The sequence below is a fragment of the Oryza glaberrima genome, chromosome 8 (assembly GCF_000147395.1).
Source record: "Oryza glaberrima chromosome 8, OglaRS2, whole genome shotgun sequence".
Lineage (NCBI taxonomy): Eukaryota > Viridiplantae > Streptophyta > Magnoliopsida > Poales > Poaceae > Oryza > Oryza glaberrima.
The window spans coordinates 18,844,147-18,868,603 of NC_068333.1; the positions used below are offsets into that span (position 1 = coordinate 18,844,147).

The 24,457-nt window shown below is 46.9% G+C and overlaps 4 protein-coding genes across 5 annotated transcripts; 3 read left to right on the forward strand and 1 right to left on the reverse strand.

The window, feature by feature from the left end:
- Window positions 1-9,173: 9,173 nt before the first annotated feature.
- Window positions 9,174-14,897, forward strand: LOC127782196 (uncharacterized). 2 transcript variants are annotated; one of them, XM_052309276.1, is made up of 2 exons: window positions 9,174-10,600; window positions 14,764-14,897. In XM_052309276.1, the coding sequence occupies exon 1, from the start codon at window positions 9,358-9,360 to the stop codon at window positions 10,576-10,578; it is 1,221 nt and encodes a 406-aa protein (XP_052165236.1). In that variant the 5' UTR covers window positions 9,174-9,357; the 3' UTR covers window positions 10,579-10,600; window positions 14,764-14,897. The 2 variants fall into 2 exon arrangements, with proteins under 2 accessions (XP_052165236.1, XP_052165238.1); XM_052309278.1 differs by lacking the exon at window positions 14,764-14,897 and adding an exon at window positions 11,609-11,769.
- On the forward strand, window positions 13,582-14,034 carry LOC127783098 (uncharacterized). Its single transcript, XM_052310358.1, has one exon. It carries the CDS (start codon window positions 13,582-13,584, stop codon window positions 14,032-14,034), a length of 453 nt encoding a protein of 150 aa, XP_052166318.1.
- A 955-nt stretch (window positions 14,898-15,852) lies between the features above and the next one.
- Window positions 15,853-19,151, reverse strand: LOC127782198 (Golgi SNAP receptor complex member 1-1). Its single transcript, XM_052309279.1, has 5 exons — window positions 18,904-19,151; window positions 17,533-17,760; window positions 17,148-17,309; window positions 16,215-16,328; window positions 15,853-16,120 (listed from the first exon to the last, which is right to left on the reverse strand). Exons 1-5 carry the CDS (start codon window positions 18,937-18,939, stop codon window positions 16,007-16,009), a joined length of 654 nt encoding a protein of 217 aa, XP_052165239.1. The 5' UTR covers window positions 18,940-19,151; the 3' UTR covers window positions 15,853-16,006.
- Window positions 19,152-23,112: 3,961 nt separating this feature from the next.
- On the forward strand, window positions 23,113-24,196 carry LOC127781207 (temperature-induced lipocalin-1-like). Its single transcript, XM_052308131.1, has 2 exons — window positions 23,113-23,634; window positions 23,730-24,196. The coding sequence occupies exons 1-2, from the start codon at window positions 23,278-23,280 to the stop codon at window positions 23,910-23,912; spliced, it is 540 nt and encodes a 179-aa protein (XP_052164091.1). The 5' UTR covers window positions 23,113-23,277; the 3' UTR covers window positions 23,913-24,196.
- Window positions 24,197-24,457: the final 261 nt, after the last annotated feature.

Sequence of the window (24,457 nt, forward strand, 5' to 3'; positions counted from 1 at the left end):
ATTTTGGAAAAGAGGGAATATTAAATAGTAGTAGCAGCCTATTCGAAGATATTTTGCTGCGGCTTATAAGCCAAAAGCACGTAACTAATAAAAAAATAACACTTTTACTTTTTTATTCTTAACTGTTCAAAAGATAGAGTTGAGTAAGAAAAACTTTAAAGTAACTCCAAAATTAAATTCTAAAACTATAAAATTGGTTGCTTCAGCTTAAGCAAAGCCGCTATTACTTGACCTGTCCTCTTCTCCCGTTGACCTTACCCGCTATTACTTGAAAATGTTTTTTGTGCTGACCAGGTCAGCCTCCGGCCCAAAATATCGAGCTCCGGCGGCTAGCGTGACTGCGTGAGGCTCGCGTGACCCTCGAAAACGACCGTACAACCCGTGCCGTGCCGGCGTGGTAATTTCGTATTTGACCGACCAGGAAACCAGGAGTACTATAATACTCCTTCCCTCTCCACCTAAAATCTCTTATATTATAGAACGAAGAGAGTAATATTTTTAATTTATTTATACTGCGGTTAAAATTTTTATATCTTAATAGTTTAAAAATCAATACGGATAATAGATTATAATAAAATAAGTACATAATTAACTCTAAAATTTAATTTCAAAATTTAAATTTTTACTGTAGTTGATACTCTAATAAGCAGATGGCTTGAGCTGTACATTTTTTTATTTGTTGATTTTTTTTGAAAAAATAAAAAATAAAACATTTCAAAACTTATTTTCATGAACCTTTTAATCACGTCAGTTAGCTTGGTGTGGTAAAAAAAAACTTTAACACGCCACATACAGTGGGTGCGATAGTTTTGTCCCGTCACGTCAATAAGGATGATGTGGACAAATAATGTTATCACGTCAGGCAGACTAACGTGCCAAATAACGATATGCCAAACAAACCGACGTGGTATTGTTGTTTATTGTTGTTTTGCCACGCCAATTTGGCTGACGTGGCCAAAAAGTGCATAGCTTGAAATAAGTTTTGAAATGGTTTATTTTTAAAATTAAAAATTTAAAAGGTTAAAAAAATTCTGAGCCGTATATATATGTTCATGTTCTAAGCTGAACTCAGCTTAAACTTACGGGAAAAGCCGGTTACATGGGGATCACATGCCAAGTGAACCCTCCATTCGTCCAGCAAGAAAGCTACTTACTATCTCATGTAAAGGCTAGGCATTTGGAGTTGGAGGATGAAAGAAAAGGGAACTTTTACAGCTGCACAGCGGATTTGCTGGTCCACCACTCTAGTGACCTATTGGATAGCTAATTTTACAAACCTTTTGTAGGAAGAAAATTAGGGTTTTAGATAGCTAGAAATGGAGGAAAAGCAGTAAACTTTTGCTACCAAATTTAGATCATAGTTCGAGAAAGACTGACACTATCTTCGTGCATCACATGATATATATGCTGAAATTTTAATTGATTTTTTAGCATTATCAAGAAGTCACTCACTATAACAACAATAGTCATAGCAATCCCACGAATTCTTCTAGAGGGATTAGAAATGTTTGTATGATATATGAAAAAGGATTATCGTGGGTGGTAGATTATTAGGGCCCGTTCTTGTTGTATTTCTTCAATGAAGATTAGGGCCCTTTCTTTTGAGCTAACGTGAGGCAGTATCACGGTCGCGCTTTTCAAGCTTCTGGACACTAGAATTTTCATTTAAACAAATCTTCATTAGTACTCCCTCCGTATACTCCCTCCGGATTTTAATATTTTAATATATGACACCATTGATTTTTTAACCAACGTTTGATCATTTATTTTAGTCAAAATTTTTTTTGCAAATATAAAAATATTTATGTTATGCTTAAAGAACATTTAATGATGAATCAAGTCACAATAAAATAAATAATAATTTCAAAATTTTTTTGAATAAGACAAATAGTCAAACGTTGAAAAAAAGTCAACGGTGTCATACATTAAAATATGGAGGTAGTATTTCTTAGAGAAACTATTGTTGAAATTATAAGCACATAATGATTTAATTTATTCCATAAATAAATCATGACATTGCAGATGTAAACTGGATTGAACGCATCATTAGATCTACACATGTAAAGTAGGCAGTAAAACATGAACAGATCAAATATGCGCAACATGTCGAACACGTACCGAGGTGGCGGAAATACCGGTTGCTCGGCAGGAACTACTCGCGGTTGCGAGCGTCGACGAAAGCGTGAAGCACGCGAGCGGAGAGGAAGACGAGCCGTCGCGGACGAACAGGGAGCAGTCGTGCGAAGCGCTTCCCAAAAACCTTATTGCCGCCTTCTCCCGGTGCAGGACGTCGAAGGCAGAGGTTCCGGAGACCTGCTCTCCCAATCGTCGGTGCACGTCGACGAGCGAGATAGAGTAGTCTACGAGCGACGGCGCAGCACAGAGTAGGAGGCAAACCCTAGATTGATTTCGCATGTGTTGCGTGAAGGCGGCGGCTCAGTTTATATAGAGATAGGTCGCTTGATCAGGGCGCCCGCACGATCTCCACTCCGCGTAACCGAACCGGATAAGTTGCGCGTAACTTATCCGTTTTCACGCACCGGATTTTTCGGAATGTTTTTCAAAACAAAACAAATCCGAATTTCCCGCAGCAAAACAAAACTGCAAAAGATGGGCGAGGCGAGGCGAGCGCGCACGTGTGTTCCCTCTCTTCTCTCCACCACACATGCTTCAAGTGGCTAGGAGGGCATCCCCCCTTTTAAGGAGGTCCCCCTCTCCTAGAATAACCAAGGTGGTACTAAACTCCACATGCATGTCATCCCATGAGGTAGGCTTTTGTGATTTTCCAAAGAATTAATCTTCGAATGGGCCTTAGCCCATCTATTAATTCCAACAATCCCGCACCAAATCTCAAAATCCCACTGAGATTTGCCTTTTTCAATGTACTGTTTATATACCAGCGGTTCGATGGAGACCGATTAAGGTTGAACATCCATCTAGAACTCCAAGCTACACTTACTCACAACTTGAACAATGGACTACGCCTTGAATTGCAAGTCTTGTGCAAGCAAGTTTCACTTAGAGTCTTATCTGATACTAGACCGTCTGTAGACTACCCTTCGGGTGGAGCGTATAAGTCATACTCCTAGGTCTTTAGTAAGCTTCCTAGAAGATTCACCCAAAATCTCCATAGACTGCGACCAACAGTCAAGCTTACAAAGGTGAGTTCTTTCAAGAATGCTCTGCAGGACAGTATCTTCGCTAATTAAAGCCAACAGAACTCATTAAGGCACAGCCAACCTGCCTTGTAGCTCACGAGAGTACATGCATCTTCACTTAGAGAGGGTATATATTGGTACTATCCTCTAGTTTACTAATGGTTTGTTCTTCCCAGGTTCTAATTCACGGGATCTCCGATCACATAGACTGGGTTACCACCATAGTATAACTCACATGGGTCTCAAACCCATCTCCTTCGATGCATTGTCTATCACATTTCGTGATAGTCCCTTTGTGAAGGGATCTGCCAGGTTTCTAGCTGTTTGGATGTAATCCAACGTTATAAGTCCGGAGTTTCTCAATTTCCTGAGAGACTTCAATCGTCTTTTCACATGTCTAGACGATTTCATATTATCCTTAGAACTATTCACTTTGACAATTACCGTTTGATTGTCACAGTTCATAAGGATAGCCGGCACTGGTTTTTCAACAATAGGCAGATCCATTAATAGATCACGCAGCCATTCTGCCTCAATAGTAGCAGTATCCAGTGCCGTCAGCTCTGCTTCCATGGTTGACCTCGTCAAAATGGTCTGTTTGCAAGACCTCCACGAAACAGCACCACCACCCAGTGTGAAGACATATCCTCTAGTGGCTTTGATCTCATCCACATCAGAGATCCAGTTAGAATCACTATATCCCTCCAGTACCGCAGGATACCCAGAATAGTGAAGCCCCAATTCCATAGTACCTTTCAGATAGCGCATTACTCGCTCAAGCGCACGCTAGTGATCATCTCCCGGATTAGAGGTAAACCGGCTCAACTTGCTCACAGCAAAGGAGATATCAGGCCTAGTTGCACTAGCCAGGTACATCAGCGAGCCAATGATTTGGGAGTATTCCAGTTGATTCCTAGCAATTCTCTTGTTCTTGCGAAGCAACAAGCTAGGATCATAAGGTGTTGGAGAAGGCTTACTATCAATGTAGCCAAAGCGATTCAAGATCTTCTCCACATAATGGGACTGTAAGAGTGTAATCCCATTCTCACCTCTAATTAGCTTAATGTTTAAGATAACGTCAGCTACTCCCAAATCCTTCATATCAAAATTTTGAGACAAAAATGATTTAACCTCATTTATCACCTCAAGGTTTGTCCCAAATATCAGTATGTCGTCAACATACAAGCACAGAATAACTCCCTCACCCCCACCATGGCGATAGTACATACATTTATCTGCCTCATTGACTGCAAAGCCTGCAGATGTCAATGTTTTGTCAAATTTCTCATGCCATTGCTTAGCAGCTTGTTTCAGACCATACAAAGACTTCAACAATTTGCACACTTTGCCTTCTTGACCTTCAACTACAAACCCATCAGGTTGATCCATATAGATCTCCTCATCTAGCTCTCCATTAAGAAAAGCTGTCTTAACGTCCATTTGATGAACGAGAAGGCCATGTGAGGCTGCTAGGGAAAGTAGCACACAAATTGTGGTCAATCTAGCAACAGGTGAGTAAGTGTCAAAGAAATCTTCGCCTTCTTTCTGAGTATAGCCCTTAGCAACAAACCGAGCCTTGTACTTTTCAATAGTACCGTCAGGCCTGAACTTCTTCTTGAACAGCCACTTGCACCCCACAGGTTTACACCCAAAGGGTCGCTCTGTCACCTCCTAAGTCCCGTTAGCGATAATGGAATCCATTTCACTACGGACAGCCTCCTTCCAGTAGTCTGCATCAGGAGATGCGTATGCTTCTGAAATTGACTTAGGAGTGTCATCCACGAGGTACACAGTGAAATCATCACCAAAAGACTTAGCCGTCCTTTGTCTTTTGCTCCTTCGAGGAGCTTCATTGTCATCCTCCTTAGTGACATGTTCATGTGTATGTTTAGTTTGTTCTGATGGTGTGATTGAACTGGGAATTATTTCAGAGGATTGGCTAGAACTACTATGTGTATCCTTCATTGGGAAAAAGCTCTCAAAGAAGGTAGCATCACGAGACTCCATAATTGTACCAACATGCATGTTAGGTACCTCAGATTTAACTATTAAAAATCTATAGGCAATGCTGTGGTGAGCATATCCCAGAAAGACACAGTCCACAGTCTTAGGTCCAAGTTTGCGCTTCTTCGTTATTGGTACATTGACTTTCACCAAGCACCCCCATGTGCGCAAGTAAGAAAGTGATGGTTTTCTCCCAATCCATATATCATATGGTGTTTTGTCATTATTTCTGTTAGGAACTCTGTTTAACACATGATTCGAGGTCAACAATGCCTCCCCCCACCATGCCTTAGGTAGTCCCGCGGTGTCCAACATGACATTCACCAAGTCGGTCAGTGTGCGGTTCTTACTTTCAGCAATCCCATTAGACTCGGGAGAATAGGGAGGCGTCCTCTCATGTATAATGCCATGTTCCTCATAGAATAAGTCAAACTCGTTTGAGAAAAACTCTCCACCACGATCAGACCTAAGTCTTTTTATCTTTCTGTCAAGTTGATTTTCAACTTCTGCCTGACAAATTTTAAAATAGTCCAGAGCCTCGTCTTTCGTTTTCAACAAGTACACATAGCAAAATCTAGTAGCATCATCAATCAACGTCATGAAATATTGTTTTCCACCCTTCGTCAACAACCCATTCATTTCACAGAGATCTGAGTGTAGGAGTTCTAGAGGTGCCAAGTTTCTCTCCTCAGCAGCCTTGTGAGGCTTGCGAGGTTGCTTTGATTGTACACAACTATGGCACTTAGAACCTTTGACAATGGAAAACTTAGGAATTAAACACATGCTGGAAAACCGAGACATCAAGCCAAAATTAATATGACATAAACGTGAGTACCATACATTAGCCTCATCATCCACACTGCCACAAATATGGTTCATAGACTTATTGCGGAAATCAGAAAGAGAAAAGCGGAACAGGCCTCCGCACTCATAACCTTTACCAATAAAATATCCATGTTTAGACACGACTACTTTATTAGACTCAAAAACCAACTTAAATCCGGCTCTAGTCAGACGGGAGCCACTAACAAGATTCCTATCGATAGAAGGGACATGCTGCATGTTCTTCAGCTGCACGATCTTTCCCGAAGTAAACTTCAAATCTACCGTGCCAACACCATGAACAGAAGCATGTGACCCATTCCCCATTAGGACAGTGGAACCCCGTGCGACCTGATAAGAAGAAAATAATAATATGTTAGCACAAACATGTACATTGGCCCCAGTATCAACCCACCAATTAGTAGACTGATTAACTGAAAAAACAGTAGGTAAATTACCATACCTGCTTCCATCTCCAGTGTTGCCAATGGTCACATTAGCAGACTTAGAAGTCTGCCCTGCAGGTGCCTTCATCCCCTTGCGCTGTGGACACTTCCTAGCCAGATGACCAGGTTGCCTACACACAAAGCAAGTCCTCTCATCCTGGTTAGGATTGTTGTTGTTCTTCTTCTGCTTCTTGAAGTTGGTGGTCTGTTGAGCTTTGTATTTCCCCTTGCTCTTGTTCTGGGCCTTGTGCACAACATTGGCACTGGACTGCCCACCATCACCCTTAGACGCGGCATCTTTTTCCTGAGCTTTCTCCTCAACATGAAGAGACGCTATCAACCCCTCAACGGAGTATTCCTGTCTCTTGTGTTTGAGTGCAGTACCGAAACCTCTCCAAGATGGAGGTAGTTTCGCAATAATGCACCCGGCCACAAATTTGTCGGGTAAGATACACTTAAGGAGTTCGAGTTCCTTAGCCATGGTTTGTATCTCATGAGCCTGTTCGACTACAGAACGGTTGTCAGCCATCTTGTAGTCATGAAACTGCTCCATGATATACAGATCATTGCTAGCATCAGTAGCACCAAATTTAGTATTCAGTGCATCCCACAACTCCTTAGCGTCGGTCATATGCATATACACCTCGACCAGACGATCGCCAAGCACGCTAAGAATGCATCCCACAAAGAGAGTAATGGCCTCATCGAATTCTTTCTGCTAATCAGCATTAAGAACGCCCATAGGCTTGCCAGTACTCACCCAGAAGCATTTCATAGCTGTTAGCCACAGAGTGACCCTGATCTGTCATCTCTTGAAGTGCACACCGGTGAATTTATCTGGCCTCAGTGCATCGGCAAAACCAGCCATAGTAAAATCACAGCGCCTATAATAAGGTTTTTGGATTGTTGAAATTATAAGCACATAATGATTTAATTTATTCCATAAATAAATCATGACATTGCAGATGTAAACTAGATTGAACGCATCATTAGTTACACATGTAAAATAGGCAGTAAAACATGAACAGATCAAATATGCGCAACATGTCGAACACGTACCGAGGTGGCGGAAAGATTGGTTGCTCGGCAGTAACTACTCGCGGTTGCGAGCGTCGACGAAGGCGCGAAGCACGCGAGCGCAGAGGAAGGCGAGCCTTCGCGAACGAACAGGGAGCAGTCGCACGAAGCGCTTCCCAAAAACCTTATTGCCGCCTTCTCCCGGTGCAGGACGTTGAAGGCAGAGGTTCCGGAGACCTGCTCTCCCGATCGCCGGTGCACGCCGGCGAGCGGGATGGAGTAGTCTACGAGCGACGGCGCAGCACAGAGTAGGAGGCAAACCCTAGATTGATTTCGCGTGTGTTGCGTGAAGGCGGAGGCTCGGTTTATATAGAGATAGGTCGCTTGATCAGGGCGCCCGCACGATCTCCACTCCGTGTAACCGAATCAGATAAGTCACGCGTAACTTATCCGTTTTCACGCACCGGATTTTCAAAACAAAACAAATCCGAATTTCCCGCAGCAAAACAAAACTGCAAAAGGAGGCTGCATCTACGCAAGGGTGAGGAGCCAATTTTGCGGACCATTCGACGTGTACGTCGTGCACGCGCGCCGCTTGCCAGGCCCTGCCAGGCCAGGCGAGGCGAGCGAGCGCGCGCGAGTTCCCCCTCTTCTCTCTACCACACATGCTTCAAGTGGCTAGGAGGGCATCCTCCCTTTGAAGGAGGTCCCCCTCTCCTAGAATAACCAAGGTGGTACTAAACTCCACATGCATGCCATCCCATGAGGTGGGCTTTTGTGATTTTCCAAAGAATTAATCTTCGAATGGGCCTTAGCCCATCTATTAATTCCAACAACTATACCCTCAAATGGTTATTAGAATCTTAGCATTCGACAGAAAACACCCTATAAAATCATGTGAATTTTGATTGTTTTAAGATTCATGCAATATAATCCTAATCCCATATCCACCCCTCCTCTCCGCCGCTAGATCCGCCACCACCTCCTAACCAAAATCCTGCTTTGCCTCTGTCACTAACACTGGCCCACCGCCTTCCTCCATCCTTGTAGCTTTGGTGTCCCCTCCCGCTGGAGCATCAACTCCCATGGCCATCTGTTTAAACCTGGTGATCTCCACCCCCTCCCACCTTCACCCTAACCCGAGATTCTAAACCCTAACTTAACCGTGTTCGTCAAGGTCACCAGAACTAGAGAAAAATGTGTCATCGGAGTTGAATGAAAAGAGCTACAGGGTTGTCGGCGGCATAAATCTAAAGGTCAAAATTTTGTGAGACTTTAATAACCTCGATAATATATTGAATGTCATTCAATAATTCTGATAAAAAAAAATAGGACGCTACCACATGACTTCGGTCTTGTGAAAATTTATTTTGATTCTGTCACCGCCAGGTGGCCCCGGGTCCAATGCTTCATTCCCTTCCCGTCCCTACATTCCAGCGCCGTGACACATCGGAGGCCTCTGGTCGAACAAACCCGAACCCATCCATCAGAAAGAGCACGGAAAATGACATTATCTTCGTGTAACGCAGGTGTCGTCCTAAAACTGAAAACTTTTCGAATCGTATCCTGCTTCAATTTCGTATTCGACAATATTCGATTCCGTTTTCCTATCTGAGTTTTCAATTAAAAATTAAAAAAACAAAAATTGCTAAAGGTGATTTCCGTTCATTTCAGAGCCGTTTCCATCCCTATGATCAGGCGAGCTCGAGCATGAGTCCACCACTAGTCCACTCCCCCTCCCCCCTCGTTTCTCAGCTTAACCGCACCCCGCACCGCACGTACACACGCCCACGCCTCCTTGGATCCGCACGGGAGCACAGCTGCACGCATCTCGCCCTCGCCCTCGCCCTCGCCCCGCCTCGTACCATCCGACGCGCCGCGCCGCGCCGCGCCGAGGAGGCGGAGGCGCGATGCCGTCCGCGATCGCGGCGTGCTTCCGCTGCGCGCCGTCCGCGGCGGCGGCGGCGTCGGCGGCGTCCGGCCCCGCGGGGCCCAGCCTGGCGACCTCCGTCTACGAGACCCACCTCGGCCTCGCCGCGCTGTCCTGGACGCGCACCTCCCTCGGCCTATCCCTCCGCGCCGTGCTCCGCCTCTCGTCCCCGGCCACCGCGGCGTCTGTGGGGACGTGCTTCGACGAGGACGCCGACGAGGAGACCCTGGCCTTCCGCGTCCGCCCCTGGCTCCTCTGGCGGCGGCGCGGGACGAGGCGGTTCCGCGCCGCCGGGGACCGACGCGTCGACCTGGCGTGGGACCTCACCCGCGCGCGCTTCCCGGGCTCGGGTTCGCCCGAGCCTTCCTCGGGGTTCTTCGTCGCCGTCGTCGTCGACGGCGAGATGGTCCTCGCCGCGGGGGATTTGTCAGACGCCGCCTACCGCAGGACGCGGGCAAGGCGCCCCGCCGGCCCGCGCCCCGTGCTGCTCTCCCGGCGCGAGCACGTCGCCATGCGCGACGCCGGCCGCGGCGGGCGCGGGCACCGGAGCTGGGTGACCGTGCGTGGCAAGGAGCGGGAGATCTCCGTGGATCTCATGTCCCGCGGCCGGGGCAGGGACACGGGGAGCAGCGGCAGCAGCAGCAGGGAGAAGGACAGGGCGGACGTCGGCTTGTCCGTCTCCATCGACGGGGAGCGCGTGCTTCACGTCCGGCGGTTGCGCTGGAAGTTCCGCGGCAGCGAGCGTGTCGACCTCGGCGGCGGCGACCGTGTCCAGCTCTCCTGGGACCTCCACAACTGGCTCTTCCCCCAACGCGAGCCTCCCCCCGCGGACGCCGCGGCGCACGCGCACGCGCACGCGGTGTTCGTCTTCCGGTTCGACCTCGGCGGCGGCGGCGAGGAGGCGTCAGAGCACGCCAAGGCTCTCTGCGACAAGGCCCCGAGGAGAGACGCCGCCGGCATTCTGAGAGGCTACTTCGCGCGGTGGGGGCAAAAGGACTGGAGCGAGACCGGCAGCGAGAGGAGGAAGAGGGGGAGAGGCCGGCGGCTGGCCAAGGCGAGCTCCTCCTCGTCGGCGTCCGTCGCCTCGTCGACGGCGTCGTGGGCCAGCGGCTCCACCGTCATGGACTGGGCGAGCCCCGAGGAGGCCGAGATGCAGCGCGGCGATGGCTTCTCCCTCCTGATCTACGCATGGAAATCATAGCGGCGACGGCGACATTGTCCCGGTTGGTAAAATTATTCAACATTTTTCTCCCCCCAAATCGCTGTAATTCGCGGTGTTCTTGTGCAATTTGAGCCTCGAGGGATCGAATTTGATCATTGGATTACAGTAGTAGCAAAATGCCAAGTGAAGTGAGCAGAGCTAGTGATGGAGCGGAATCTGTCCATTTTCGGAGCACATTTCGCATTTCTTGGTCAGAATTCATTAGCTAGGAATCACATAATAGAGGACTCCTGCCTGATTGGTACTTTTGATAGCTTTGAGCAAATCCATCAGAACAAGCATCATCTACTCTTGTACGTAGTGGTATCTAATTTTGTCTCTCTCGTGTCGCTTGCACACACCGAATCTAGTAATCAATCAAAGCAATCAATCAATCACCTGTTTATTGCAGTAGCGATCACCTGTCAGCTCTCAGTCGGTTCAGTCCTTAATCATAGGGATTAGATCACGAAAACCGGTTGTTAGGATCGTGATGCTATAATTCCAGTAATCACTTAATCTTGTACTATAGCTGTACTACTATAGCAATGTTTGTTAGTATGTTATTGTTCTTTTTATGATTAGTCCAGTGGTTAAGTAAGGCATGTTTACACTGTAGTTAGGCTGGATAGCTGCGATGATAAATTCTGCAGCTGAATTCCCGGCTCGTACAGTGACTGGAAGCGTTTTGTATAGTCAAGAGTCATCGTCCGGTCTAACCGCTTTTGGACTAGAACCTGCTTGACTAGTCAAGGTCGTCACACGCCACGCCCAATTGGTTAAAACGAGCAATCAAATCCGACGCGTTTGATGGTGTTCCGTTCTACTCCTACTAAAGATTCTGGAGGAGTGAATGAACACCCATGGCTTTCATACCGGAATAATTGACCCAAACAAGATATTTTTAGTGCCTATAGCAGTTCTAGATAGAGTTTCTAAATTCTAAGTTTAGTTAACTAACCTTGCCATCGAAGTCACTCAACCTTAGTCAATTAAGCAACTTAATTACAATACTCGTCTTCTACTGTAGTTTCAGCTTCCTTTCCGTGCCAGTCAAGCGTCCCCGGGAATCCAAGGATCGTCGGCCACTGGCCTCTGCCGGACGCGATGCCGATCGATGGTGCTTGTTGCCGTCGCGCGTGGCGTCCCAGCCGAGCCGAGCCGAGCCGTGTCAGCTGCCGCAGCGAGGCGCTCGCTGCATGCACGGCGCGGCGCAAGCGCAGGGGGAGCAGCGCGTGGGCGTGGGCGCGTGGCCCGTTGCCCCGTTGGTTTTGGGTTTCCCCCGGCTTGGCTGTTGGTGGCGCGTGCGGTGTCGCGGCCGGCCGCGGCGCGCGTCGTCGGTGTACGCCGCCCGTTTTCGCTAGGCGCGACGCGCTCGTCTCGGGCGGTATATTTTTGCTCCGTAGGCCGGCAGGGCGCCGGGCGAGCGAGCGTGAGCGAGGGTTTTGTTTGGTTGTGTGCCGTGGATTTTCCGCCGCGCCATTGGTTGTTTGCGTCGGGGCTTTTCTCTTGCCGTTCCACTGTTCCAGTGCCGTGTGCGCTGCCGCGCGCCCTGCCCGCGCAGCCACGCTAGGGGCACTGTCGACGCACTATATCTACCGGCGAATACAGAGAGTGAGGTCAGGCGTTGTGTTTTTCCAACTTCCGAGGTATATAGGCGTTACAGCTCGCACAGAGTGCAGCGCAGATCTGTCACGACTCACGAGTGCAGCAGCTTGTGCAGAGCAAGCCGGAGCACGCATGGAATGAGGGATATGATTCACCAATGTTTACTACCTAAGGGTGGGCGCTGTGTTACTGTTACTACCTCCGTCCTAAATTAGTAGTCACTTTGACTTTTTTTTATAACATTTAACCATTCATCTTATTTAAAAAATTAGTACAAATATAAAAAGGAGAAGTCATACTTAAAATACTTTTGATAATAAAGCAAATAAAAAAATAAATAATAATCATATAATTTTTCGAATAAGACGAAATATCAAAAGTTACAAACAAAAATTCAAAGTGACAATTATTCTAGGACGGAGATAGTATTAGTTGTTGTTGTAGTCACAATAGTGAATGAATAAAAGTGTGTAGTAAGCTGGACCCCACACTCACTAGCCATGAGAGAAGGATGAGAGAAATTATTTGTTTATTCCTTATGACTAGATAGTAACATATTACCTGGTATTTATTAGTTACCACTTCTACCATGTATATAACTTAGTAGTAGTAGTATTTTATTCCTTACTACCCACTTTGTGGATAGTAAGTTATAGTCCGTGAGTTGCCATAGTCCCATAGACTTGCAGAACTGCGTCTAGGCCCCCATATACTTGCCATAGTCCCATAGTCGCGCTCGCCTGCTTCTCCTCCTCCGCCGTCTCATGGGCCTCGTCTCCTCCCTCCTTGCAGTGCACCTGACCATCTCACGCGACGCCAGCGTCACTACCATCATCGCCGCCACGTCGCTCATCGCCGGCCGCCGACGCCCTCCTCCTCTCCCGCTTCGCACTACCGGCCTCGCAAAGAAGTGAGAGAGAGAAGGAAGGGAGATAAGAGGGGAAAGAGAGGAGACTGACGTGTCCACGTTGATATGTGGGGCCCATGTGGGTCCCACGCTGACTCAAACCGCCACGTCAGACAAATCGGGGTCAAAACCACCGAAGGACCTAAAGTTGAGAGATGTCATGTATCTGGTTTTGCGGTTAGGAGACGATTTTGTAACTCGATGACAAGTTGAGGGTCCTTGGGTGTACTTTTTCCCCTGCATAACTGGGCCCATTCCTTTCAAGCCTTGCCCGGCCTAAAGCCCTCAAACTGCCGCAACCCAGAGAAAAACGAAACGAACCCGTCTACCCACGGTAAAGCCGCCCCAAAACCCCCTTCCCCAAGCATCGCCGGCTCGCCGCCATCGCCGCCATGGCACGGCGGCTGCTCCGCCTCCGCGCCCACGCCGCCGGCTTGTCCCAGCGCCTCGCCCCCCGCCTCCTCCCCTCGCGCCCGTACATCTCCGACATGCGCCGCTCCGCCTTCTCCGACCGCCTCCTCCGCTCCCTCCGCTCCGAGATCTCCTCCCGCCGCGCGCCCTCGCCCCCGCCCTCCGCGGCGCCCTTCGCCGTCGACGACCGCCCGGGCGAGCAGTGGATCCGGCTGCGCCGCGCGTTCGGTGGTGATGATGATGATGATGAGAAGGAGGAGGTCAGGGTGGACGCCACCATGGTGGACGGCGCCACGGCGCCCACACGCTCCGGGGAGGTCGCGGGTGCGGGGCCCGACGACGCCGCCGGCCCGCAGCTCAGGATGCACATCAGCGTCAACGTCGAGGTCACCAAGGCCGCGCGGCGTGACCTGGCGCTCACCTTCGAGTGCTCGGCGTGGCCCGATGAGATGGAGGTGGAGAGGGTCTACCCCGTCCGCCGCGGCGGGCCGGCGGCGGCGCAGCAGTACATGGGCCGCCAGTTCAGGTGATCCGGCATTCTGAAATTTGCTTGAAAAGAAACATGGAAATCTGCACGGTCATGCTGTTTTGCGTCTGCTCCTTGATTTGTTGATAATCTTCGCGCTTGATGAATTATGATTGGACTACTTTAGTGGCGAAGTAACAACAGAATAGATTGAATGCTTGATGTTTTTTTAGGGTAGATTGAATGCTTGATGTTGGGGAGAGAGAATTTATACATGACATTTCGATTTTTAAGCATTTAGTGAAATTTGGCCAAATTTCATTGTGTTGTGTGCTCCTAGATTGCAGTTACAACTTGCTACAAGAAAATAATTGGATAAAAAAGGGAATCACGAAAAGAAGAGACTATGTATGCATCATAGTGTCTTATGACTTAAGAATCAAAAAACGAATTGATCAAAAAAGGAATCACCATTCACCAAAATACTAAGTATGCATCATAGTGTCTGGAAAGAGGTGGCGATCTATTTTTATTTTTTCTAAAAAAAAAAGAGTGGCGTCTATTTTTATTTTTGCGAAACCTTTTCTTTTTATTGCAAACCACATGTACTATATAGACTAAGGATCTTGCATTCCTAAGGTTCTTGTTTGCTACCCTAGGTACATCATATTTTGGTTTGTTCAAACAGGAGTACTGGGTTTAAACTATTGTTACAGTGGGCAAATCTTCTCTCTTGAACTCTTGCTATCTTGAACTGGACATTGCTTACTAACCTAGATGTTCCAAATAACAGTGAGTTGGATGACGAGATGCAAAGCACGGTACATGATTACTTGGAGCATCGAGGGGTGAACGATGAGCTTGCCGCATTCCTGCACTCATACATGGAAAACAAGGAGCAGACAGAACTGGTCCGGTGGTTTAAGAATGTGGAGTGCTTCATAAAAAAGTAGGCGATATCTTCTAGACACTTATGAGACAACATTAGTTGATCTTGCTTTGCAACAATTACAACCAGTGATCATTTTGGCACCAAATGTTCCCAATGCCACAAGTATTTGTTGTTATTATTGTTGTGCTAGATACACGAAGGTTGTAGTTGTACACTCCCAGTTCAGGACGAATTGGTTCACTAGTTTATCAAATGGTTTATACTCTACTGTGCTTCTCATCTTGAATATGGTATACTGTGACAGTTCATGTTAGGCCCATTAAACATTATGCCTGGATTCCTTTTCATTGTTAATAAATAATATTTCCAGATCGTCACCGTTAAGCAATTGCTCATGTTTTGTCACTTTTAAGAAGAAAAAACACAAAATTTGTCCAAAAACTTCCTAAAAGCACAAAATTTGTCCAAACAGTACTATGTGATGCTTGGATCGCTGATAATGTCAGTTCTTGGTAGCTAGGTATACCCCAAAATGTACTCCTGGTTGAGTAGTTGGAACTGAACTGAAGTACTGAACCATCCAAAGTTCCAGACTCTTTCGGACAACGAAACCCACCATCAAGCAATCAACCTTTCAGGGTCTATTCGTTTTGGAGAAATTTTAACACACAAAAATAGGAAAAGTGGAGGAATAGGAATAAATGCACACTTCAATCCATAAGAATTTTCCAAGAGGTTTGAGTGGATGAAAAATTTCCTATGTTCTCTCTACAACTTATAGAAAAGGAAAATTTATTTGGTTTTCCTGTTCCTATGAACCGACTGATACTCGTAGGAAATGATCCATAGGAATCTGAATCCTTTGGTTTTCCTCCAAAACGAATAGGCCCTTATACAGTCTGGATTCAATTTAATAAACCTTGATATGGAAGAGGGGGATACTTAAATCAATACCAGAAACTTATTTTTCTTCGTCACGGCTCACATGTATAGATGGGGTTGAAGTAGCTCAATCAGAATGATAGTTAATGTAGCTAGAACAGCAGGTAAGATATAACATGGGGCGATATTGTACAAACACGGCAAGCATGTATACTACTACTTTTCCAAACATACAACACTATAACGCCTTTATTTGGCAAGATTACTTTGACATCCAATAGATAAAAATAAGAAATGCACAAACAGATGCAACCAGGGATAGAATAATGGTGTCCATCGATTTCTTTCTTTTGATGGATGAAAGAATTTGATTAATCTGTCAAAAGGGTATACAAGATGTTAGATTCAGATGTACACAAAATGTTAGAATGGGTTGTTTGTTAACAACTAAAAAGGGTATCAAGGTATACCGTAGGGAGCCGACTGCTAACGTTGCTTATCTTCGTAGTAATACCACCAAATGTTGATCGTTGCAACATAAGTGTGCCTAATGTAGCTTGAGCTTGTGATATCACGGTATCCATCTGTAACACCATTTCAATGTTTACAGTTTCAATTTAGAATAGTCTAGTTGAGAATATATAAACAGGAACAGAAACTAAATCCTGAACCATTAATAGAACTTTTCCCACATACGCCTGCATGAAAAGAAACTTACATAGAAGTATCGACATGCAACCCTAAGATAGTTGAGTGCAGAATGTCTAGGAAATACCATGTTAAGTGTTGAGATCGAAGGATATGACCAAAAAAAATGTCAATTGACAAATGGAAATGTGGTGACAAGGAATTTGCAGGCCCCAAAAAGGATTTATGTTCCATGCACTTCCTATATACTATGCCATAATCTTCGAGACCCCAGGTGGGTGCTATTCTGGGGGAAGTGTGCAAAACATAATATGAATGCAATCATCAAGCAGTGGTGCAAAAAGGGAAAAAAAGAGGTTCAACTGAACTTCCAAGTCCCAAATTATCCCTGTGCCGGTGTAGTAGTGCGATGGATTAAAATACTAATTTAAGCAATTTACATTCTTTTCCAACCTTTTAGCAGCTTTAAGATCGCAGTCTTGAAAGTGGAAACATTTTTTTAGACCAAATAATCATTTCACGTATATTTTTATTAATCCATCATTTTGGTTTTATTTCATTGCCTTCAAGGTTAGGTTACCCTGTTATAGGTCAATATTATCATAAATGCAATGTCTAGTTGAAGTTTACCTGGTACTCATTTGGAAAAAATACTGATTACTTGATCAGGATTCAGGAGTGTTGTAAAGAAAAGGCACTAAAACAATAGAACAAGGCCATAAGGTGCGGGTAGTGCTAGAGTAAACCAGCCATACCTGCCCAGTACTCCTGCTGATCGCAGCTTGTTCTTTGAGCAGAGCTTGATCAGAGTCAGCACCCTCTTCAACATCAAACTTCGCTCTGTCAAAATCTCTCAAGTCAAGAAGAGAAGCATGTTGTTGCTTTGCTCTAAGGCTTGATCGGAGGCGATAGAATTCCTGCATTCAATTGTAGCAACATTATGAATCTGAAAGTATCGTTATCATGTATTCGTAAAGTTTTGCTCCACTGAGCATCAGAAAAACCTGCAGTGCTTTTTAAGATTAAGTAAAATAATCCTCATGAAGAAGGTAATTTGCAAGAAGCTTGCCTGAAGCTTATTGAAACGGAGCTAATCACAATTGCTAGGAACTGAAAAGAGGTGGAGGAAACAACTGTAACCTGTGTAAGGTCTTGCAATATCTCCATATGACGAGTCAATGTATGAGAAAGGACTTCTGAGCCTCCTGATGATACCCATGTCTGCATTTGAGAATTTACTTGCTGAAGTTGCTTCAGCGATCTTTCTATATCGGACTCGATATCATTCTCAGAACCATCAGATTTCATGGAAATCAATTTACGGTAAGCACTCATTTGGTCATCTAACTGAGCTTCTAGCCTCCTTGCCTTCAATGAAACAAAAGGCACAATTACTTAAAGTAAACAAGTAATGCAAAAAAACGTCAACGAATCTTTTTAACACATTAAACCAAAATCCAATATTTTCAGCAAATGAAATTGAACTAAGCAAGGGAATGCATCAGATGATTTTTTTTTTCCTCTTAAAGTGGATGGAACGGAGAATGTCATGGAGAGATTTAATAATAAGAAACAAAGCTAGCAGTGCCAATGTCCCAAGATAACTGCTCCAATTCGTAGATCTGACAGATCCGTTTCATTCTGTTTTCAGTTACACAGTCAGTATCACGAGTTTACCTTTCTTTTTCCATTTTCGAGCGTGATTCATGGCAACTATATGCGAAAAAAAAGAAGGGTTTGGTAATGCAGTATGAATTCTTTCCTAACACAGGCTTGTATTGGGCCGTCACTCGTTTACTTTGTGCAGAAACATCCAGTGTAAAGTCAGAACACCGAAATGACGCTCATCCCGCATGCATCATCCATGTCAACAAGTGCCAACACCCAACAGCCAAGTCATCCAAAACTCCATTGGCTCTATGTGCAGTCTAAACTTAGCCGTTTCGAATTTCGATTGCATCACAGTATCACACACCAATGATACCCCCCACACAGTAATTAGAAACTACAAAAGGATGCCACAGCCTCATAAGCTACAGCAACTAGTTGCGCAATGCACTTCGCAGCACTAGACAGATAGTGAAAATACATGCCACAAGTGCACCTCAACATGGAGCTTTGTATGAATTGCAGCCATGTTTTCGCTCCGACACCATCTAGATCACGCCTCCTACTCAAGCCTCCACAGGAAGGAACAAATTCCCATGGTATACAAGTACAACCCTCTCTTCAGCGGGAAATTCGCGCCCCCGCACCGGTCGAATTCGCAGATAAACTAGAGAAAGTACAACTCCGAGGCCAACCAACACCACCCCCCCCCCCCCCCCCCCCCCCCCCCCGCGGCAAAAGCCCAAATGTAACACGCAACTCCGACGACCAGCCAGATCTCGAGCTTCAGCGAGCGGGCAATCGGAGCCAGCGAGCCACGGGTGGGAGGTCAGGTCGACGAGAGCCGAGACTGTGGAGAGAGAGAGAGAGGCGGGGGTGGGGGGAGGGGAGTTGACGGCTCACCTGCTTGCGGAGGGCGTCCCAGGAAGACGCCTCCATGGCGGCGGCGGCGGCGGCGGCCGACGGGGCGCGGCGCGCGGGGGATCTCGGTGGGAGAGCTTGGGCTTGGCTGCTGCCGCTGCTGGATCTCTCCCCTATCGGGGAAGGAGGGGAGAGAATCGGAGAGAGTAAGTAGGACGCAACGCAGAGGGGAGGACGAAACGGGAGGGGTGGTTAGTTGGAGCGTTGGACGAAGACGACGACGATGGACGAGCAGAGAGCAATTCGGGTGCCGAACTGGCGAACTGGGCCGAGAGGTGCCGAATTCGGCCGCCGAGAGCCCGACCCGCGCGCTCGTGCGCCAACAATCTCCGAAGTGGACTGCCGTAAACTCTTTTTTTTTTCCAGTTTTGCTATATATTTATCAACAAATTTTCTTCCACAAATTTTACAGATGTCGTAGTGTAATTATACTGTAACTATAATGTAAGTTGTATGCAACTTTCAAAAATCTCTCTGTAACATGTTATTTCAATAAAATGGAGGTCGTGGAACAAATTCTTTCACATATGTGTGTGCTGTGATTTTTTTCTTCCTCACCAGAATAAATCTTGTAATAGATCTAACGATTCAAAATTACGTTAAACTTACATACAAGTTACACTATAGTTACATACAAGTTACAGTATAATTACACTACGATTGTACTATAATTATATCTGTCAAATTTTTAAAAGAAAATTTGTCGACAAATGTATAGGTGGTCCTTTTTTAATCTACTTTGTCAAGGGAGAAGAGGATCTGGGGTTGGCTAGATTTCAGTCACCTAAAATTCTCATTGTTTTTTTCCTTTAAAAGAATTCTCATTTCTTCTGTTTTCATTTAATTTTCACCGAGACTTGGAGATCATGCCCTTTTTCTTCTCCGACGACAATGCTAGCTAGTTAGATTCTAAAGTCGAGAAGGTGGTTATAAGAGTTAGAGACAGTGTTTCATTTTATAGGGATAGCTTGGAGGACATGCACAGTAGCTACAGGGCGGTGGTGGCACTGGAGCTATGGGTGAGGAGGGCCAACGGTGGGTGAGGAGACCAACAAATTAGAAGGTGGAGGAAAAGGGTGACACAAATCACAAAAACGCCGAAGAAAATATAATATATGATGTCTCACCAATAAGAGAGAGAGAGCACCGCGGAAAATGGTGAGACGGAGGAATTGAAGAGGCAATGAATATCTTCTTCACTAGATCATTCTTGGAATCGTATTGTTTGATATTTTATAGGGACGTTTTAGTGTGATATTATGTCAATCTAATCCTTCCTTTCTAAATCAATGGATATAGATTAATTTACATATAACTAATCAACGGATTGTTAGTTAATGGGTGAAAGCGAAAAAAATCATTTCACTATTATCCTTTGTTGGCGCTAAAGCAATATACCCGTCTCTATTAGGATTAGGACACCAGAAACATCATTATAATCATTATTAACAAGAGTGTCATGCTCAGAAGAAAAGAAATATTAACACATAAAAGTTGTGGCACAAGGAAACCAATGCACATGATTCATTTATTCAACAGAACCATATGCTAATAGTAGAATAACTTCATGTTAAAATCTAAATGTTGTTACATGCTAGTTGTATTTACAATTCAACTATGTTTGTATCCTTGAGCTTTCACGAGAAGTCCAGCACTAATTATAAGCTGAGAATAACCGCTAGACATGTTGTTTCGATGCAATGAGTGTTTGAGCTGTCAACTAATTGCATCGAGATGATCGTTGATACGCGTGTCGGCCGCCAATTGCATTTGAGATAATTGTGATGAATGCTGCACCGTTGGGTTGATTGGTCTGATGTTGCACCAGAAACATCATTTATTATGCATAGTCTTATCTAAACAAGGAGCTCAAGTTAGCCTAGTGGTGTAGGCGACATGGTTGCGTCTGGCCTACCAGGGTTGCCTTTTTTTTTAAAAAAAAAGTTGTTCGATCCACCCACCCAGTTCATACCGGATAGATGGTTCTTAAAGAAAACCGATCTGATGAGAATGTCTCCTCCTTTTACAACTGAATTACACTATCCTTACAAATGTCGCCCAAGTAAACTCCAAAAACATTGTTCATTCAGTGATGAGTCAGAGCAAGGTCAATAGTGCATCCGGTTGTTAGCTCTAATATCTCCCATGTCATCTTAGAGTTAATACTAGCACTAGCTAGTACACTAGGTTGGCTGTTGTGTTGATTATACCTTATCAATCAAACAATTAAATCTGCATTCAGATATCAAGCGTTGACAATCAAAAATGGCTATATCCATGCATGTAGCTAGTTGTGTTATGATGTGAGCTAACTTCTTAGAAAGAAGTCACCAAATAACAGATAGTCCACATATTGTATTAATGTGTATGATCAATTTTGGCTCGTATTTTATCTCTGAAGCAAGGTGGTGCTTGCGCGGTACCGCGATGATGCCGTACAACAAGAAGAAGCACATATATCCATGCTGCACCATTGCGAAACAGCCTCCACAACAGCGACATCATGGCCTCGATTCTACCTCACCCGAAGTCTACCTTCGAGGGGCCAAGGCGTCGCCATCCGTGAATGCACTCACGCTGCGGTGCACATCCTGAAAGCCGACGAGCTCTACTTTTATTTTTTTATTTTTTTTTGCAGGAAAGCCAACGAGCTCTTATTGATTATGGATTCACGGTAGCTGTGTTCGTCGTTTGCCTCCCGATGAGATCGTTGGCAGTTTTGGATGGAAATTTCGCGCACGTGAGCGAGAGAGACTGGCCAACGTGGAAGAGGATCGTGAGATTATAGGGATTGCGACCATTCAATCTAGCACGGGGAATGAAATTTTTGGGACAGCGAAGAAGGAATACGAGAATCTTGGGGACGGAGGCATTGATCTGTGAGGGCGGCGAGGTTTTCTCGTGGGCGAAAGAGAAAATCCTTGCAACGGCATGTGTCGACCCCGCATGCGGCGGGCATGGAACTAACGCTGGAGGGGGAGGGGAAAGCAGAACGGGGCGGGAGCATGGGATCGGATGAGGTTGGTGTGGGCCCCATAAATTGTGTTTTCTATCGCAGCTAGCATGGTAAACCGTGCTATCGCTGGGTGGTAGATTAGTCGCTCGCTTTTTTCTCTCTCCTCGTTTCTCTCCCCTCCATACAGGAATATGATGATATAGCATATTTTGGAGCCCGCTGAATCACCCTACTGTAACTGCTTTCATGAACTTCATAGGGCACTCACAGTGCGTCCTAGGTTTTTGAGGAGCCAAAACTGCCACCTAGACTAAGAACTTCGTAAGAACCATCCTCCACAATGCATGTGACCTATTTTTTTTCCTTCACAGTGGGTTCCACCCGTTCTCTTTCCTCTCTTTCTCTCTGCCTTTCCCCACGGGTTCGGAGCGTCCTTCTCGACGGCAGGAGCAAGATCGGCGGCGCGGTCGTCCTTGCGGAGCCGGGCGGAGTAGCGAAGGCGGCGGGCGCCGACGGCCTGAGCGGCGACGGCACCGGGCGACTGTCGCTGCTCGGGCGGCCGGGCAACCCGGGACGGATCTAGCGGAACGGCCCTCTCCCCGCGGGTCCCTGCGGCCGCCTCTCCCCTCTAGCGCTTGCCTCTCCGCCCCTTCATCTCCCCCTCCGGCTTCCTCATCCAGCGGCGGTGGAGGAGCCCCCAGCGACGCGACTGGTGGGGCACAGGGGTAGGCCAGCGAGGTCCCCGGCGAGGGCACGCAGCGGCGGCGGTCGAGGACGTCCCCGGTGACGCGGTCGACAAGCTCCCCGAGCTCACGTGGCGGCGCGGTGCCTTCTCTCTTTCCTCCGTCTCCCTTCCCCCTCTCTGTTCACAAGTGGCACGGAGGGGGTGTGGGCCCACTTCTGCGAGGAACTGGTGGCAAAGTTTGCCTCCCTGTTTCTCTGTTGGTCACAGCAGATGCTGAGATGGCGTGGAATCTCCTACTTGGATTGGTGAGGCTGAAGTGAACCGTAGAAACACTGTAAACGTCCTTAGAATGATTCCTTCCCGTTGGATGGTTTCTGGACATGAGGAGTGAGGACCACCACCAACTTCTCGCCACCCCGTCACGACGAAGACGTTTGCTCCGCGGCACACCCCGCGACTTTGCGTCCGCAACCGGCAAATTCGCCTGCGATCCGGGCCCGAGAACCCCCCCGAATTGAAACGCCCACCGAAACACGAAGCCCTTCCTTCCTAACGTATCGCCCACATTCCTCCACGTCTCCCGCACCGCCCTTTATTTCCCTTCTCGATTCTCATCTCTATCCATAGTTCCATACCCTCCCCGTTGCCTCGCCTAAACCCATCACCCCACGCCACCACCTCGCCACCGCCGCCGCCGCCGCCGACGAAGACGACGATGAAGGTGGTGCGGAACCTCGACCTGGAGCGGTACATGGGGCGGTGGTACGAGATCGCGTGCTTCCCGTCGCGGTTCCAGCCCAGGGACGGCACCAACACGCGCGCCACCTACACGCTCGCCGGCGACGGCGCCGTGAAGGTGCTCAACGAGACGTGGACCGACGGCCGCCGCGGCCACATCGAGGGCACCGCCTACCGCGCCGACCCGGCCAGCGACGAGGCCAAGCTCAAGGTCAAGTTCTACGTGCCCCCGTTCCTCCCCATCTTCCCCGTCGTCGGCGACTACTGGGTGCTCCACGTCGACGACGCCTACTCCTACGCGCTCGTCGGCCAGCCCTCCCTCAACTACCTCTGGGTACGCATCCATCCATCCACCGATTCATACCCAATTCAAGTATTTAGATCAACCATTCAATCTCTCATCTGCATCGCTGGGTGTGTGTTGTGCAGATCTTGTGCAGGCAGCCGCACATGGACGAGGAGGTGTACGGCCAGCTGGTGGAGAGGGCCAAGGAGGAGGGGTACGACGTGAGCAAGCTGAAGAAGACGGCGCACCCGGACCCGCCGCCGGAGACCGAGCAGAGCGCCGGCGACCGCGGGGTGTGGTGGATCAAGTCCCTCTTCGGCAGGTAGGTAGGTGGTCGTGCCAGCTGCCATGCCGTCCAGACTCCAGAGCTTGATGCCACCGTGATCGTGTACATTATTACTGCTTCAGTTCAAAGGCTAGTTGGTGAATTCTGTTCAACTCGTCGGCCTCGGGGAATCCCCCAAGCTGTGAACCTGTTCGTTTTCTGGATTAGTGTTTAATGTGTCCGTTTTGTGATGAACTGTGGATATCTGCAAAGACTATTGTGAGTTCAGCGTGATTATACTTAATTTACTAGAAGTACTACAGAATCAGACGAGTATTTTTGCTCCGAAGGCCACATGAGTATTTGCTCCGAGGGCTACAGGTGTTTCGCAGGATATTGATCCATGATAGGGTATGAAAACGGTTGGAGACGATAGAGTATTTCTACGGAGATGATTTTGGTGCAATCAGGAATTTTCTATATACATAAAATTTAACTATTTGGTGCTAATTTTAATATGACACAAATAGAAAGTAGAAAATCTAAATTTTATAGTCGGAAATAATTGACAACGATATTGTTTTTAACGAAAACGATATCCTACCG